The sequence below is a fragment of the Megalobrama amblycephala genome, linkage group LG9 (genome assembly GCF_018812025.1).
Source record: "Megalobrama amblycephala isolate DHTTF-2021 linkage group LG9, ASM1881202v1, whole genome shotgun sequence".
NCBI classification, from domain to species: Eukaryota; Metazoa; Chordata; class Actinopteri; order Cypriniformes; family Xenocyprididae; genus Megalobrama; species Megalobrama amblycephala.
The window spans coordinates 15,337,686-15,357,685 of NC_063052.1; the positions used below are offsets into that span (position 1 = coordinate 15,337,686).

General features: G+C 32.0%; 1 protein-coding gene across 2 annotated transcripts in view; it reads right to left on the reverse strand.

Annotated features, from left to right (window-relative positions):
* Positions 1-20,000, reverse strand: part of samd12 (sterile alpha motif domain containing 12) — a 111,716-nt gene that overhangs the window by 89,398 nt on the left and 2,318 nt on the right. For both annotated transcript variants that reach the window (XM_048201808.1, XM_048201806.1), the window contains exon 2: positions 3,421-3,611. In XM_048201808.1, coding sequence (XP_048057765.1) covers positions 3,421-3,611 — 191 coding nt within the window. The remainder of the gene's footprint in view (positions 1-3,420; positions 3,612-20,000) is intronic.

Consider the following 20,000-nt stretch of genomic DNA (forward strand, 5'->3'; position numbering starts at 1 on the left):
CAGATTCTCATGATTAAAACGAGCCCAAAATCAACATAATACTTTGTGTCGATCAGGAGATATTCCTCAAGGTGGAGCAATTTTAAAAATGCCCATTAGGGGGCGTCAAGAGCTAAACAAAAAAGGCTACCTTGGTTCCAAATGCTGATTATTTCATGCGATCACCACAAAATTTGATCCAGATGCAGCTCATGTAGGAGAACTACATGTGAGTTGCATCTACAAAATAAAATAAAAATAAAATGAAAGATAAAATAAAACAAAATAAAAAAAATAAACTAAAAAAAAAATAAAATAAAAAAAATAAAAAAAATTAAAATAAAAAAAATCAAATCATAAAAATAAAATAAAGTAAAAAATTAAAATAATTATAATATATTATAATAAAATATTATAAAAAAAATAAATAATATATTATAATAAAATAAATAAAATCAAATCATAAAAAATAAAATAAAAAATAATAAAATAAAATGAAAAAAATATTTCTATCTTCTATTTTATTTCCTTGCAGAAAAGATTTGTAAATTTATAATAAAAATGATATGTGTGTTTGTCTTTTATCAACAGTTTCTCAGCATGAGAATGTCCAAATGTAATGTTGATGGCACCCATTGACTACCATAGTAGGAAAAAAAAAATACTATGGAAGTCAATGGGGACCATCATCTGCTTGATTACCAACATTCCTTAAAATATCTTCTTTTGCGTCCAACAGAAGAAAGAAACTCACACAGGATTGGAACAACATGAGGGTGAGGGCATCTAAATAATGACAAAATGCCATTTTTGGGAGAACTTTGCCTTTAATGACTTCCTCCTGCTTGAATGTCAGTACGGCGTGAGCTGAATTCAGAGGCCGCAGTGAGCTGAAGTGTACGCTACCTTTAGGAAGCAGCTAATTCAGCTCCGCAAACAAACAGACGCTGAGTCAGTAGAAACGAGCTCCAGTGGGGCGAGAGTCACAGCCCGACTAAAAACAGCAGCTGGATAATTAACCCGAGATATCTGCCACCGAGACGCCATCGCTGACACAGTCTTACGAAAGGATTGATGAGCTTTAATATATAAAGTACATTTCACGGGAGACTTTCAGAAGTTGAGAGGATGGAGACTCCGGAGTTCCTGCAGGTGGGAATGAATTTTTAGGAGGATTCCCAGCCAATTAAACTGAGATGAGTGACAGATGAGGGGAGGAAGTGAGATTTTAAATGATTACACACACACACACACACACACACACACACACAGTCACAGTCATTCTGTCCTTGGTATAATTAGACAATTCAAGAATTCTCATGTTACTATAGCAACAAAGCATGATGACTTGAAGATATGAATGCATAACACACTATAATCATCATCATCTACGACAACAGAACTCATATTAGAGGATTATGATCTGAAGGGGTGACCGATATGAGAAATATTTATATTAAAGATGGAGGAGATAATATATGGCGTCTGTGAAAATGACAAAATGCATTTTTATTATTTTGCAGTTTGATGAAATGATGATTTGATTATTTTTTTAAAAACGTGTTTGTTTCTCATATACATTGCGTAGGAGTTCATATATGATGCACAATACATGCATGTTTAATAAGACAGATGGACGGTTTAAATCTGAGCTGAATGCAGAATCTGTGCATTAGAGCGCCATCTTGTGGTGAAAAGATGAACAATAAAAACATTTGTGATGCCAGTGAAGTTTAAGATACAGAGCAGTTTTATTATTTTGAATTAGCTTAATTTTCATATTTAAGTTAAGTTTTCATTTCATTTTTGTTTTATTTTTTATTTTTAAAATTAATTTAAGTTTTAAATGACAAAAGCACATTGCTATTTAGGTTTAATTTATTCTTATTTAAGTTTTTGTTAGTTTTAGTTTTTATTTATTTATTTATTTATTTATTTATTAAGTTTTTGCTTCAACTTAAACTTATTTTAGATTATTGCCAAAGCAACATTTCTACAGTTTTTCATCTAATATTGGTATTTTATTTTATTTCAGCTTCATTTCAATGAACAGTTTCGAATAGCTTCAGTTTTAGTTAATGACAATAACCCTGGTGTGGACAGAGATTTTTGCTTTCATTTTAGTTTATTTTTTAGTCATTTTATGATGTGCTTTTGTTTTTTATACTGCTATTAAGATTTAATTTATTTTTATTTCAGTTTTAATTTTAGTCAGTATTTATTTAGTATGTATTTATTTTAGTCAGTTTTAATAGTTTTATTTAACATTAATAACCCTGCTACAGAGAGAACAATTATGTCAGCTTTTATTCACATTAGAAATGATGTTTTAAATTCAACTTCTCTCATCTGAAAGTTAAACTCTGCATCACTTACTAAATGCCAATAATAAAAACTGTAAAAGCTTAAAGCAAAATATAATGTCTTCCTCTTGATTTGAGGTGTGGGCATTTGTTCATGAGATTCACCCAATAACGCATTGCTCCAGATCAAGTCACAGATGCACGACAACATTACTACAATATAACACACCTGAAGTGATTTCTGTCCTGCTGGACAACTTGCATGCGTCTCAAAGAAATGAGCAAAATCGATCTTCTCTTACAAGATGGCAGATGAGATAAGGACTTCCTTTTGTAATATTCAAGTGTATAATAATAAGAAAAATTGGCAAGAATTTTTAGATGCTGCTGGTTAATCGTGGCCAGAGATCTGATGAGCAGATCTTTACTGTAAATGCACTGAACTAAATATTTATTACTGTATACAAAATATATATTTTACAAAATGTGGCCTTTAAAAATCAAAGCAAAATGTCTAACCAAGTTGTGTTCCAAATGTGAAGTTGATTTCACAAACATTGAGCAGCTAAAGCACTGTTTCCATAATATCACAATGTCCAATTTTAAAATGGTTTTCACAGGATGAATTTTGAGCGTTTCGAATGATACCTAATGTATGACGATTGCTAAAATATGTGACAGGGAAAAAAGGCAATAATAAAGTGATCCAAAGTGACAGTAAAGACATTTATAATGTTATAAAAGATTTCTATTTCAAATAAATGCTGTTCTTTGAGATTTCTATTCATCGAAGAATCCTGAAAAACAAAAATATTAAACTGTTTTCAACACTGATAATAATCATAAATGTTTCTTGAGCATTAAATCATCATATCAGAATGATTTCTGAAGGATCATGTGACACTGAAGACTGGAGTAATGATGCTGAAAATTCAGCTTTGATCACAGGAATAAATTACATTTTACTATATATTCATGTAGAAAACCGCTTTAAGTCGAAATAATATTTCACTATTTTTATTGTATTTTTGATCAAATAATTAGTGAGCAGAAGAGGCTCTTTCAGAAATATTAAAAAGAGACTTTTGAACAGTAATTCCAGAAGTGTTTATAGTGACGGTCGTGTCTCTGTTCTCACCCTGGAAAGCTCCGATTCGGAGACGGAGCGCTGGGGTGGAGATCTGTGCTGGAAACCAGGACTCTGGTCCAGAAACCCCAGACTGTCGTCATCCAGTCCATGATCAACAGACACTTCCTCCCGGTGTGATGTCACTTCCTCTGTGCACACCTGATGGTCGATCCCATTCTGGGTCAGATTGCAGTGGACAGCTGTGGAAATAAACACGTCCAAGACTGTTAGTAACCAAAAAATGACCATAAGGTGGCGCTATTGTGTGTGTGTGTGTGTGTGTGTGTGTGTGTGTGTGTGTGTGTGTGTATTATATATATATATATATATATATATATATATATATATATATATATATATATATATATATATATATATATACACACACACACACACACACACACACCAATGTCACACAGTAAAATTACTAAAACTTTGAAAACAGAAAATATACAAATAAAAATATTAATAATAATTAAAAAAAAAAAAAAAAAAAAAAAATCAACTAGTTTCTTAATGATACTAAAATAACACTGGGTTCAATAAAGGGTGATTGTGTTTCATATGCCAGGCTGGTTAATAAACATTTTTCAGATTGTCCTCTAGATGGCATGAGAGACAAAATTATGCAAGTCTGACAGACGCCAACATTTCTGGAACACTGTCTGATAATACTGCTGCTCTCATAATCTCATAAAAAAAAAATAATAATAAAATAAAATAAAATAATAAAATAAAATAAAATAAAATAAAATAAAATAAAATAAAATAAAATAAAATAAAAACAACAACAACAAAAAAAAATAATAAAAAAAATAAAATAAATAAAATAAAAATAAAAAAAGATAAAATACAAATAATAAAAATAACAAATAAAATAAAATAAAATAAAAAATAAAAATAAAATAGTAAATAGTAATAATAAATTAAAATAATATATTATAATAAAATCAAATCATAAAAAATAAATAAAAATAAAAATATAAATAAAAATATTATAATAATAAAATAAAATAAAATAAAAATAATATAATAAACTAAACTAAAATAATAATAAAAAAATAAAATAAAACAAAAAATAATATAAAATTAAAAAAATAATAATAAAAATAAATAAAATAAAAAAATAATAAAATAAAATGAAATCAAATAAAATCAAATAAAAAGCATCTTGTGTGCTATATTGTGCACAGAGAGAGACAGAGAGAGATGCTCCACTGTTTAATCCAGACCTGCTTCACTCGCCCTCATTTAAAGGGATAGTTCACCCCAAAATGAAAATGCTGTCATTATTTACTCACCCTCAAGTTTTTGGGGGTTTTTTTTTGTTTTTTTTTTAATAAATAATTTTTACCTATTATTTATTTTTAAAATAAATAATAGGTAAAATGGAAGGAGAAATTTGAAGAATATAATTATGTCTAAATTTAAAGTAAACTAAACTAATAAAATAATTAAAAAAATAAATAAATAAAATAAAAAATAATAAAATAATATAAAATAAAATAAAACTAATAAAACTAAATGAAACTAAACTAATAAAATAATAATAATAAAAAATAAATAAAATAATTAACAAAATCATAAAATAAAAATAAAAAAATATAAAATAAACTAAAATAAATTAAAATAATATATTATAATAAAATAAATAAAATAAAATAATAAAAATGTAATAAAATAAAAAAAATAAACTAAAATAAAATAAATTAATATATTATAATAACAAAAAATAATAATAAAATAAAATAAAATAATAAAATAAAATAAAATAAAATAAAATAAAAATAAAAAGCATTTTTTGTGCTATATTGTGCACTATATACTGTAATATATGGTTCCAAAGTTTGAGGGTCAGAGATTTTTTGACAGTTACAGTGTTACAATATTCTCAAATAATTGCTGATCTTTTGAACATTCTATTAAAGGAATCCTGAAAAAAAAAAAAAAAAAATGTATTGCACTGAAAAACATTTACTTTGAAACAATTTTAACTAAAATTGCTATTAAAATTGCAATTTTAGTTGAGACAGACACCAGCATTTCTATAAAACTCTCTGATATTACTGCTCTCATAATCCATAAAGATGATGGACAGTGTCTCGTGACGCGTATAAAATCAAGCAAGGACTTGATGTTTCTCTGAGAGAACCAGAGCAGCTGGTGAACGCTTAGACATTTTTGTGATTAATAATAATCTCTGAATACTCAGTGGCGAAAGCTGATCCTTACAGCACACATGAAGACTCATCTAGAGAGTAAAACACTCGAACGAATCCGTCTGTCATGTTATCTGGAGTGAATTGAGGCCAAGCAGATGAGAGGCAGACGAAGCTTGTTCTGGCAGAAATTACACAAAGCTGAAGACCGAATTAAACGCCCAGAATAAACCCGAGCGCTTCCTCGTAGCATTGAAATGGTGGTTAATGACTAACCGTGTATCTCTAAGACAACAATATGTGATTAAGTGCTGAGAACATGTGACTAAACCATCGCTGAGCTTCATGTACACCAACTGTTCAACGCTTAATAATTCAATCATTTCATCCCATCTGTTTGCAAACAATAAACACGCAGAACATTGAACAACCACAGGGGGAAATATTATCTAATTCAATGATAGAGATTAAAATTCTGTTATTATTTATTCACCGTCATGTCTTTTTAAAACATGTATGATTCTAAGCAGATAGCGCTGTCAGACGATTAATTGTGATTAATTGCGATTAATTGCATCCAAAATAAAAGTCTGTTTACATAATATATAATGTATAAATACACACACACACGTATATCTAACAAATTATATTTTGTTATTTTTAATATAATTTATATATTTTTAATGTAATATATATATATATATATATATATATATATATATATATATATATATATATATATATATATATATATATATATATATATATATATATATATATATATATATATATATATATATATATATATATATATACACACACACATTGTGTAAACAAATTTTATTTTGGATGCGATTAATCATTTGACAGCACTAATATATATACAAACTTATTTTATTTCAGCTAAAAAAATTATCTAATCTTTTCAACTAAGATGTTCAGATGACAATATTTGGAGTTTCTGAATCTCTATTTCTTTGTATTAACTCAAATTTTTAATTTCAATGAACTCAAAATTTTATGGCAACCAGGTAAAATAACTAAAACTTAAATAAAAAATGAATAAAAACTGTATTTAAAAAAGAAAAACTTAAAAATAAATAACAAATAATACATTTTAAATAACTAAAACAGAAAATATAAAAATTAAAATTAATTAAAATTATTAAAAACTAAAAAGGTATCTCAAAGATACTAAAATAACATGGATTGCTTACACAAATCTAATATGAATTCAGAAAAAAAAAATCAAGATATGTCTTATAATAATAAGTTAATATAGTGCATAATTTATACACTGTAAAAAATAATTGCTGGTTTAACTTAAAAAGTAAGTTGCCTGAACATTTTGAGTTCATTGAAATTAAAAATTTGAGTTAATACAATATAGGCGATTGATTTAAATCAACACACAGCAAAATCCCCAGAGTTAACTCAGTTCTGCTCAGAGTACATATGGTCCCTCTCTAAACAGAGTTAAAATAACAATGAAGCAGAGTTAAAATTAATGAGATAATTAAGCAATTAATTAAGTGATGATTGTGCATTAGTGATGAACGCCTGCTGTTAACAAGCAGAATCACTGAAGAAAAGAGAAACACAAGAACAGCCTTATTAATTGCTTAATTATCTCATTAACTTTAACTCTGCTTCAGTGTTATTTTAACACTATTTACTACGATTTTGCAGAAACTCTAAATATTATGTTATCTGAACCACATTAATTACCGAAGTTGATTTGACAAAAGAAAATGTTGCGATGATAAATCATGAAAATAATTGCTTTATTTTGTCGTTTTTGATTCCCATCGAGAGCAGCTCGGATCTCTCTTGGTACAAAGAAAGTCATACAGGTTTGGAGCAACATGAAGGTGAATAAATGATCAAAATGTAATTTTTGTGTGACCTCCACTCTAACTCTGATCAGCTCAAGCTCTCGAAGCGAACAGCAGCCTGTGGCGTTGTGTAACAGGTCATCAAATGAATCTAAGCCGTGATGACATCTGCTGAACGCCATTAGTGAGAGAACCACTGATACTCTGAGCAGAACAAATCGCGCTGCTATTGTTTACTGAGCCTCTGTCGCTGTGAATGCTGGGAATATTCATCCTGCCTGGATGTGTCTGTTTCAACACACAGAGCCAGAGCATCTACCAGAGAGAAGCAGCCTTGAAACAAAAAGCATCTTAGCATGCAAAGCACGGAGTGCTTCCTTCTCCCTGATTCCCTCCCTAACTCGCTTCACATCTTTCTCAGGCTCCACAAAATTGAAACCAGGTTGTCTAATGGCCGGCATATATGAATTATACATTCAATTCATCTGAAAGACAGAGCAGTGCCCTTGATTTGAATGTTTGGAGGGGTGTAGATGTGGAGGTGGTGATGTTGGGCCTTGAGGAAGCTTTTTCTGCCTTTGCCTCTAAATATAGATCAGGATGTTCTTCTTCTCTTCTGTACGACATGCGCACTGATGGAAGGAGGAAGAGAGAGACAGAGAGAGATGCTCCACTGTTTAATCCAGACCTGCTTCACTCGCCCTCATTTAAAGGGATAGTTCACCCAAAAATGAAAATGCTGTCATTATTTACTCACCCTCAAGTTGTTGATTTTTTTTTTTTTTAGGTAAAATGAAAGGAGAAATTTGAAGAATATAATTATGTCTAAATTTAAAATAAAATAAAATAAAATAATAAAATAATAATAAAAAATAAAATAAAATAAAAAATATAAAATAAAAATAATAAAACTAAATGAAACTAAACTAATAAAATAATAATAAAAAATAATAATAAAATAAAAATAAATAAAACTAAAATAATTAAAATAAAATCATAAAAAAATAAAAATAAAAATTAATAAAATAAACTAAATAAAATAAATTAAAATATATTATAATAAAATAAAATCATAAAACAAATAAAATAAAATAAAATAATTAACATAAAATCATAAAATAAAATAAAAAATAATAAAATAAACTAAAATAAATTAAAATAATATATTATAATAAAATAAATAAAATAAAATAATAAAAATGTAATAAAATAAAAATAATAAAATAAACTAAAATAAATTAATATATTATAATAATAAAATAAAAAAATAATATAATAAAATAAAATAAAAAGCATTTTGTGTGCTATATTGTGCACTATATACTGTAATATATGATTCTAAAGTTTGAGGGTCAGTAAGATTTTTTTGACAGTTACAGTGTTACAATGTTTTCAAATAATTGCTGATCTTTTGAACATTCTATTAAAGGAATCCTGAAAAAAAAAAAACGTATCGCACTGAAAAACATTTGGTGCAGGATTTACTTTGAAACAATTTTAACTAAAATGCTATTAAAATTGCACAAATTACAAAAAAAAAAAAAAAAAAAAAAAAAAAACAGCGGCAAGCAGCACATTGAATTAAACATATTTGTAATACATATCCTGTAAAATGTATTATTTGCAGTTTCAAAAAATCTTTTTTACAGTGCACATTTTCACAAAAACCTGAAGCAGCACAACTGTTTCCAACACTGATAATAATCAGAAATGTTTTTTTAAACAGCAAATCATCATATCAGAATGATTTCTGAAGGATCATGTGACACTGAAGACTGGAGTAATGATGCTGAAAATTCAGCTTTGATCACAGAAATAAATTACAGTTTACTTTATATTCACATAGAAAACAGCTATCTTAAATTGTAATAATATTTCACATTTTTTCTATTTTTACTGTATTTTTATTCTTATAAATGCAGCCTTGGTGAACATCTCAGATCAACTAACATTGCATTCCCTGGGAATCAAACCCATTGAAAGCTGAAGAGGAAAAAAAAATCTGATTTTCAGTTTATCACATAACATTATCATAAGGCTTCTAAAAAGTTCATATGGACCAGGTTTTTTGACAAAAATTGCCATTATGATCCGTCACTGTATAAAAAAAGAGCTGCATCATTAGGGATTCTTCACAAGAAATCAAAAGGGTGGATAAAATCATCCACAATCCCTTTAAATGAGGAGGAGGAGGAAAGAAGGGTTGGTTTACACAGTGAAGCTTTTCCTATAATGCGAAAGGCCGGAAAGGATGAATGAACCGTGGATCGATTCGGCTCAATAGTGTCTGAACATCACGACTCGCATTACTGTCGGCCTCAGCAGTATCTGCGGTGCTGTAGTGTTGTGGGTCAGTATCTGAAGTAAGGCTGGATGGCAGCTCATTTAAGAGTGGAGTGGTTTGTTTGTGCACTCAGTGTGTGACCCAGAAACAGCAGTGGAGTTAGTTGAGAATCAGCTGATTCAGAACACAAATGTACGTCATTAGTTGGGTGAAGATATAAAGTGTAGGGTCTACTGCGAGGGCAGTTCACTCTGAATGTTGTCCACCGCTCTGACAGAAGCTGAAGCACTAATATACTGAATACATTACAGGAGAAAACAACAACTGTGAACAGATCAACCCTTCTGGTCTCTGACCATTGAAAAGCATAGTTTCATAACATTTACCATTTAACTTAATCCACACATATGTGGATATTTTATATATATATATATATATATATATATATATATATATATATATATATATATATATATATATATATATATATATATATATATATATATATATAATTTATGAATGTATTATTTCACTTTAAAACAAAATGTGCACTGCAAAAAGTTTGGGTTGGTTGTTGTTATTTTTTTATGTTTTTTGAAAAAAAAAAGTCTTCTGCTCACCAAGTCTACACTGATTTGATTTCTAATACTGAGAAATATTATTACAATTTAAAATAGCTGTATTATATGTGAATATATAGTAAAGTGTAATTTATTCCTGAATTTTCAGCATCATTACTCCAGTCTTCAGTGTCACATGATCCTTCAGAAATCATTCTAATATGATGATTTGATGCTCAAAAAACATTTATGATAGAGACGCACTGATATGAAAATTTTGGCCGATAACGATAACCGATAATTCTTTATATTTGAAAGCCGATAAATCTAAATCCAAATCCAATTTTTTATATATTTTTGACAGCCTGATTACAAAAACAAAAGTCTCACCATTAAAAGCAATGTCCCAAACACACAATTATAATGTTCTTTCTCAATGTAATTTTATGTAGCTTATATGTTGCACTAGTATTTTCCTTTTTGAATTGATTTTCAATCATATTTCAAGCAATTCAAAACCCTCATGGTGGACAGTATGCATCTGAAGGAAATAATCCACTATTTATCGGCTTTAATATATCGGCCAGATTTTCTTATTGGGCCGAAAACGATAACATTAAAAATGAACATATATCAGCCGATACCGATATTGTGGCCGATATATCATGCATCCTTAATTTCTGATTATTATCACTGTTGAAAACTGTTTCATATTTTTGTGAAAATTATACATATATTTTTTTTTCAGGATTCTTTGATGAATAGAAAGTTCAAAAGAACAGCATTTATTTGAATTTGTATCATTATAAATGTCTTTCCTTCACTTTAGATCATTTCAATGTGCTGAATAAATCTATCAATTTCAAAAATAAATCTTACTGACTGCAAAGTTTTGAACAACAGTGTACTCAATAAAAGAAAATGTTCATTTTAATTTACTTTAGCCCTCAGTAACCCACAATAGAAAACTACAATAAATGTATAAAGCAATTAAATAGATATTTGTTTTACTAAATATGTGTTATAACAAGCCAAACTTTAAAATGTATCACGGCAACAGGTTTGGCAGGAAAAAAAGCATCACTGCTGTTCTGAATCAAATTTAACATCTTCCAAGTAAACTTATAATATAGTGTATACATTACACTGTAAAAAAAATCCCAGTAAAATTTACAGTAAAAAAACAGCAGCAGCGGTTGCCAGAACTTTACCGTAAAAAAATACAGTAGCAACGTAAAAGAAATCTGTTAAATTTACGGTAAAATAACATATTTCATTAACTGATATAATGTTAATTTACCAACCTAATGAAGTACTAATATCTGTTTTGTACCTTTATAATACACTGACAGTCACCAAACACAGTGTTGATGAGAGTCACATGATGAATCAAAGTTCATCACAAGCAGCTTTTCCACAAGCTGAGGAGGACAACACTAATATATAGAAGGTGCACACAGTGTCATTCACACACACACTAAACACCATCATGGTAACATGCATGAAATTTTAAAAATGCAATAAACATTAATTTAACAACATTAGATGTAACATAAAACCCTAATGTACATAACTGATTAGAAAAAAATGAGAAAAACTAAGAAGAAACAGAGTTATTTCAACGAAAATATATCAAATGTGAAGTGTCACGCAGGGAATTGTGGGAATGTCAATTTACGGTTTTTCACTGTAAATTTTACAATGAATTGTTATTTTTCACTTCCAAAAACTGTGAATTTAACGGTATTTTACCGTAAAATTACATTAAATGTACCGTTAGATCTATTACAGTTATTCACCGTATATAGTACGGAAACTTTCTGTAAACCAATTGACAGTTTTTCACCGCAGCATTTTTACAGTCTTTTACTGTTAAAATCACGGTCATTTTTATGCTCTCGAAAGAGTCACAGTAAATTACAGATAAACAATGCAAATGATTACCAACGTAGCCTAATGAGCTTAAAGAGTGCATTGCAGGCCTTTAAAGATGCAATTATGCCCTTTTACAAGTCTTGATGTTGTTTTTGGGCTCTGCTAGATTGAATGTTGATTATTTTCCTCATATTCTCCATTGTTGCAGCTCCTCTCTTCCCAGTCTGTCAGTAACGCTCTGTTTAGTTCCTGTCTCTATGAAGCCCCTCCTTCTGAAAAGCACAATGTGCTCTGATTGGTCGGCTGGAGCAGTGTGTTGTGATTGGTGTTTGGGAAATGTCCCGCCCCTTCCCATAACCACCAGTTTCAACACACTACTAACTAACTCAACCAGGCCCCGCCCCTTTATTCTGCATATTAATTATTTAAATGAGGAATATTGTGACGTGTTCGTTCCTGGAAGACTCATTGTAGCATTTTTAAATACAAGATTCTCCACAAAAAGCCAATAATTTCTTAATTGGGGAAAAAAAGAAAACATTAATATCTTTTTTAATATCTTTTATCTTTGAGAGTTAAAATCCAAATTGATTTAACGTCACCGACTCGACTGGTGAAACTTTATCTACTAATCAGATCCAAGACCTGTGAAGTTGAAATTTGAGAAGAAAGTTCAATAGCGCTAGCTCAGAAAACTCTCAGCAGGGCCACTTCTCAGTGGACTCCTTGTTACACACTTACTAAAGCTCTAATTGAGCTCTTTGAAGACGCACAGAGAAAGAGGGAAAGAGAGAGCTAATTGTCCCATATGTGAGCCAAGAAGAAGCTTCCAATCTTGGCCCCCTTTCCCAATTTCAAGCCATCATCCAAGATAAAGGGATTGTCCCTACTCTATAAAGTAGGTCACCTTAATTCTGGAATTGGATACGGATGTTGGACCCTGACCTGTGTGGGTCTACCGAATTCATTACAGCTCCAAATCCAATCTGGATCTCAGGGTACCGCTGGTCAGCCGGCTTCAAGTGGGAGATTTCCTCATCACTTCTAAAGTTGGACTGGGTGGTATGACGGTATCATTACCACGGTACAAAATCGTCAGAGATTTTGTTAAATCAACTATATCGCGGTATGTAAATATATATGTGTGTATCAGCACTATTGACACTTCAGAGTGATGAAACGCATGAGTAAAGAGCGGGATATGCTTGATGTTAAAAAGTGTTATTAGGCACAATAGGCACTAGGGGTGTAACGGTACACAAACATGACGGTTCAGTACATATCTCGGGATTGATTCACGGTTTAGTATGGGTTTGGTACAGAAGGGGGGACAAATAAATATATAAGATAATAAAGTGCATTAAATTTGGTGAAATGTTGCCCTCTAGAGTTCATTTCTCTAGTGAACTAACATGCTGCGGACACTAAATGACTTGCCTGAGGTAAATGTAATGCTACGTGAGATATTATTCTCAAGCTCTTTTATTGATATCTTTCCGTGGTTGAAACACTGGTGAGAGATTACACCAATGCTGCGTTCCAAACGGAATATATCGCCCTCCGAAGGGCACTTCGGAGTGAAAACAATCATGGCCGCCATACTGAAGGGTTGTGTCAAACCGAAGTGCTCAAAACTGGCCACTTCAAAGGGCCCTTCGGAATGAAGGATTTGAAGGGTACAACTGATGGACACTTCAGGCCCCCATGATCCTTTGCAAAGAGAAGTTGTTTGGCACCACAGAATGGGTAAAGTTCGATTTTACCAATAAATGTATGTATAGTATATTTTTCTATACTACTGTAATATTTATACTTAGTTAGATTTGGTACATTATTATGGTCAAAAACGACATTGTACTTCAACAAAAATACTTCACAGCTACCTTTATTAGTCCATTCAAATGTTTCAAATACATAGACACAATATACAATATGATGCGATAAACCAATAATAAATAAATAAAGTTAAACAAAAGGCGCAGCTTGCACAATCTACTCATCGAACGGAACGCAGGATTAAACATATTTAAGCATTGATTGTCTCTGCGCTTCTTCCTGTTGTGGTGGTTAGCAAACAGCATTGCATTACCATGCACGCCCCCTTCTGGATTGGAGTGTGGATCGCCTTGTTACTGACTGTATTCGTCGTCTGACTGTATGCACTGAACCGTGACGCCCGTACCATGATAAAATACAATAATTATATTACAATAATTTCTGCCCACAGCATACGCAGAATAAAGGGGCGGGGCCTGGTTGAGTTAGTTAGTAGTGTGTTGAAACTGGCTGTTATGGTAAGGGGCGGGACATTTCCCAAACACCAATCACAACACACTGCTCCAGCTGACCAATCAGAGCACATTGTGCTTTTCAGAAGGAGGGGCTTCATAGAGACAGGAACTAAACAGAGCGTTACTGACAGACTGGGAAGAGAGGAGCTGCAACAATGGAGAATATGAGGAAAATAATCAACCTGTTCTAGTAGAGCCCAAAAACAACATCAAGACTTAAAAGAGCATAATAGGTCCTCTTTAATTCATCTTTGTTTCTCTAGAATTCAACCATTTGATGCCAAGCAAAATTTGGTTCATACAAAGATGTACTACAAATATATTACTAATTTAAGCAAGATAAAAAAAGTAGTGACCCATTTTAAAAAGACACGACTTTCCTCTAAAAATATCCTCAACATTGAACTTGCTTAGCAGACAAAACAGAGGCAAAACACTCACTGCACATTTGAAACAGTCAAGGTCTTAAGAGAGATTATAAATAGCAAGTATTGCAAGCTAATATGGACACAAAGTACTGAGACAGATATAAATATTTAATCAGGAGCAAGAATTTTGAAAGCATTTCAAAATCCCATTTTAGGGATTTGTGACTTGTTGTTACAGAAACAAGGCGTCTGTCCACTGGGAATGTGCACTTTCTACTCTCTCCAAATCCACAAAGAAGAACCTTATTTTGTTCTCATTTTGTTTTTTCTACCTGCTAAAATCATTATGACCTTCTCTTTTACAGCTGCTTGGGGCAACACAAATTTGATATGTAGTCTCAGCAAATGTAACCAAGGAAAGTGATACTCAAAACTCGCCATTTCCTGCTGATGGGGAAATTAGCATACAATACATTAGAATTCAATACATCATTGTTCATCTGAAGTCAGACAGCACCGTATTACACGTCTAAAACATAATGTCCAGCAATATTATTGATTTGACTCCACTAACACTATGGGATAGTGCAAACTTGAGCTGAATAATCACACTGTTGTCTTTATATAGCTGAATCAGTTTAGTTCTTAGCATGCAATAAGAAGCTTATCCTAAATGCATGTTCAAAATAAACTGATATATATAGAGAATAAAACACTTGATTATTTTCACTGACAGCCAGTCCAGCATCATAGTCTGATAAAGCTCAGTATCAGATCAATCCATCCTTTACTTGGTAACAATTCACTAAATGTCAAAGTGCTTCAATTACAGCAAAATAATCAGGTAATGTCCCAAAAAGACATTGCTGTGAACATGACAAAAGCAGCCAGCTCCTCTAGCCTCAATTCAGATGAATATTAATCAGAGCTTAAATTAGACTGACTATCTTTATCCCTTCCCTTTGGCATCAACTAACTCTCTAAAGTAAAAATAGCTTTGAAGAGTGAATAAAAAGACGTGCAGAGCAATCCATATCGATGAGACGGCATTATCAGCTCATGACACCTGAGACTTAGAATGAGAGTCTCAGACAGTATGTGAGGTTTCTTTGAAGATTCATTGAGATCGATGCTTCTTACAACTCTTGAAAATAAAGGTTCTAAAAAGTGAGTTTCACATCGATGCCGTTGAAGAACTTTTCAGTGAACAGTTCTTAAAAAGAACCTTTTTTTTCTTGGTGTGAAGAATGTTTTTTTCCAATATAAAGAAATAAAGATTCCATGGATGTTAAAGGTTCTTCATGGAACCATCAATGCTGATAAAGAACCTTTATTTTTAAGAGTGCACTTATGCACACATGGTATATTCCTAAGAAGAAATGTACATAATGTTCCAAGATAAGCAAGTGTTTTACCCAATCTTAGAACTACAAGGAATGCTATGAGAAACACTGAACACATATTTTACATTGCTCAGATGCATCAACTGAGAAAACTCACGGAGGAATGCTTGAACGCAGTAAATGCATGCAAACTATTCCTTGCATTGTGCTCGGGTTATATTTCATTTGTAATGTTCTTGATCAAAACTGATTGATCTGTGCAAATCAATTCTTCAATGGGTGCATAATCAGAATCATTTCACACCATTAAAGTCTTATTTTTCATGGAATATTGCAATGTTTATTATAAATGATTTATCAGCGCACATCATTGTTTTGAAATCATGTTCCAGTTAATCTTAAATCAGAATAACTTCCCCTTCCTCTTGCGTCAGCATCTCTTCTCTTCTCTGATGATGAGGGCGGGGCAACATGTCACTCACATGAGATCAACCAATAGCAAACCACAACCATCCAATCAATTCCCCACAAACAAAATCAAGCCCCATCCTACATTTGTTCTTGTTTGCAAAGACATTTCACTCAGATATACTGTACAATAGGGAAGAAAACATGAGTGCAACTTCCATTTTCAAAGCTTTAACATCAGACTTGCCTAATTTGACCATAAATGAATGATATCTGAGAGCTGCAGCTGAGGAGATATCAGGAAATGGAGCACAATTAAAGAAAAGCGCACCTATCAATGGTGTCGAGGTAAAACCTCTCAAACTGGTCTGTGACTCAATATTAACCTGTTTCCACTCGTTATAAACCAACAAGGTCTTAAACCTTCAGAAGAAAGTTGTTACACTAAAACTCTGGTGTATTTCCAATATCCCTCTTTCAATATGAATCGAGTGAACAGCTTTCAAAGCTTGCCATCATTCTGTAAATCCTATTTCTCATTCACTAAGCGTGTTGAATTTTTGTGACACCATAAAATAAACATCTACTAGCAAACTTTTCATTCCTTGAGAAAAGTTTCTCTCACTTATAAACCTACATTTTTTTTAGGATCGCTTGATGAATAGAAAGTTCAAAAGAACAGCGTTTATTTAAAATATTTTTTTGCAACAATTTAAAAGTAATTTTTATCAATTTAATGCATCGTTGCTGAGTAAAATTATTAATTTATTTAAATAAATAAAAGCTTACTAACCTCAAACTTTTCAACGAAATAAAGGACAGGGTTTCAAAACTCAATGTACTTTTAGACTAATTTGTCTTAAATGATTAATCCTGCTGAAGACGTCAAGTAGTCTGATCAGAAGAACTTTAAAATGTAACAAAGAACATGTTTAATCTCTAAAAAAAAAAATTATGCAGCCAACTCAACTGCCCTATATTGAAGAAAAAGGCTCTTGTAACACTTTCTCACATCTTTTGATCAAAGATGAGAGCTTGCTCTGGCACATACTGTACTATCTCTCCACATTTTCTTCGGCGTTGCATACATATTAACATTGTGTTGCACCAGATCAGTCTGAGTCTGCCTGGAGTGGGTGGGAGTCTCTCACCGTTTTGATCTCGAGTCGGTTCAGGGGCTTGAGAATGCAAATGTCTTTGAATGTCTCATGTGACCAGTGATCTGTCACCAGGCCATTGCAACACATATTCCTCTACTCAGTTTTACACGCTGGAAGCATAACTAGATTTCTCAAGCATTCCTCATTTTATACTCGCCGAACATTTCAACATAACATGCATATTTCTGTTGCTTAAGGTGCATATGTTACGCTATTTTAAAGAGGTCATGAACTGCGTTGTTTTATAATGTTTCCTGGGGTGCACTTATAATGTTAGTATGCTTTTTATATCAAAAATTGACAATTTAGAAATAAAAGGCATTTTTCCTACCCTGATTTGAACGCTCTGTTTTAAGAGGCGTGTCTGCTGTGAGATTTCAGTGTAAACGCTCACTTGCTGTGATTGGATAACACCTTTCCATTTAAAATAACCAAGTATTACTCTCTCATTTAGAGCGTTTTTACTATTACAGCTCTCAAGGTTCACTAATCGTGAAAAGCATTATATTTAGATCGTGGCATGAAAGGTTGCAGTGATGAACATGTAGTCGATCACAGACATGTTGTTGAGCTCATGAAAGCAGTGATCTCGTCATTGAAACTCAATTTCTGCACACTAACGAATGCTTTCATCATTACTAACAGTGCAAACACGATGTAAATAAGGGATTTGTTGAATAAAACAGGAGTTTTGGTCCCTGATAAACTTGCTCTGTTTGATTGACAGCTCCAGCGATTGTAAAGAGAGCATTCTTTGATTGTTTTCTATATATAATTTAATCACTGTTTAAATAGCAGAATATTTTCATCCTACTGAGAGAAACAAGGTGAAGTTGAGCGTTTAGTCACTGGATTGATTTACTGACACACAGACAAAGATCATCTGACTGTACATGAATCATTAATATCAGATCAGGCATTAGAATGAACACAGTTACTGACATGTTGTTGCATTACTGTCGAGTTCATATCGTAAAAGTCTGTTTGCGCTGAAATGCGATTGATTTACTAAAGAATCTAAATGTACCAAATACAAATAAAGCTCAACTGAGACATTCACATTGTTGAAAATAAATAACCATATTCCTGCATTAGGATCCTTTGAAAGGTAATGTTATTTTAGTCCTGAATCGCTCTTCTCTCCTCCTCATCTCAATAACACACCAGTGGGCGGAGCTAACGCTGCAATGATGAAGTAGGTGTTGATTTCTTCTGCGAAGGCGGAGTTTCACCAATTCTGGGATGAGTTGTTCGCGGGGCCTGGTGTCAATAAAAGCTTTTATTGGACTAACAAGGAAGTTTTCAGTTCTGAAACTTACAGGATATTCTTATAGTACGATGACCTCTTATATATCAAAATCTCAAGGAAAAGTTGATTTCTCAATTCATGACATCTTTAAAGATTGCTAATTCTGTGTCTGAAACGGTTCGATCAAGGATTCGGTCTATCTAAACCCCACCTTTCTGAGAGCCTCTGATTGGTCAGATGGCTCAGTCTGTTGTGATTGGTTGATAACCAAATGCTCATTAGCATATCATAATTTCAGCTCTTCCTCAGCAATTGATACATCAAACAGTAAAGATGGCGTCGGTTTTACTGTATCAAACTCATCAAAGTGGATTTGCAGAAAAAGACACAACTACAGCGTTTGAGGGCGGGGCAAAGCAGATGCTGTTCGTAAGCAGCCAATGGGCTGGCATTATGCAAATTAGTTACAAACCTACGTAGGTTTCAGGCAGTTCAGAATCTATTCTTTTGTTTTAGAAGACAAAAACTGCTGATCTTTGAAACTTTGCAGACCTTTTACATTCACAATCAGCTGTATTACACACTACATGAATGGTAATATCCCAAAAAGCATAATTTAGTGCATATCACAAATGCAGGAATCTAGTGTTTTATAATATGTAAACGTCACTCTGGAAGCAGAACAGCATCCACTAAGGACGAATCATTCAGAGCATGCACTAAACAGCCCTCCAGCTGAGTAATACTGCTGTCTTCTTCATTCAGGCTTGGTTTCAGCTTCTATGTCACGTCCCTGATGACCAATCAGGAAGAAGAATCAAAAGTGTTTTGAAGAGCCAAAGCATTTATACAAGAACGCCCCTGAGATGATACTGCAAACCATACTAGGAAAGGTTTAATAATCACTCACAGTTTTGCAACAGTTCTTTAGGCAGTGCCCATTTTTCAGTGGAATAATGTACTCTCCCTAAAGATCCATTATGTTTTGTGGGTACATGCCCTTAATGTAAAACACAAATTCTCTTGACTGTATATGCTGAGACAGGACATCTTCAAT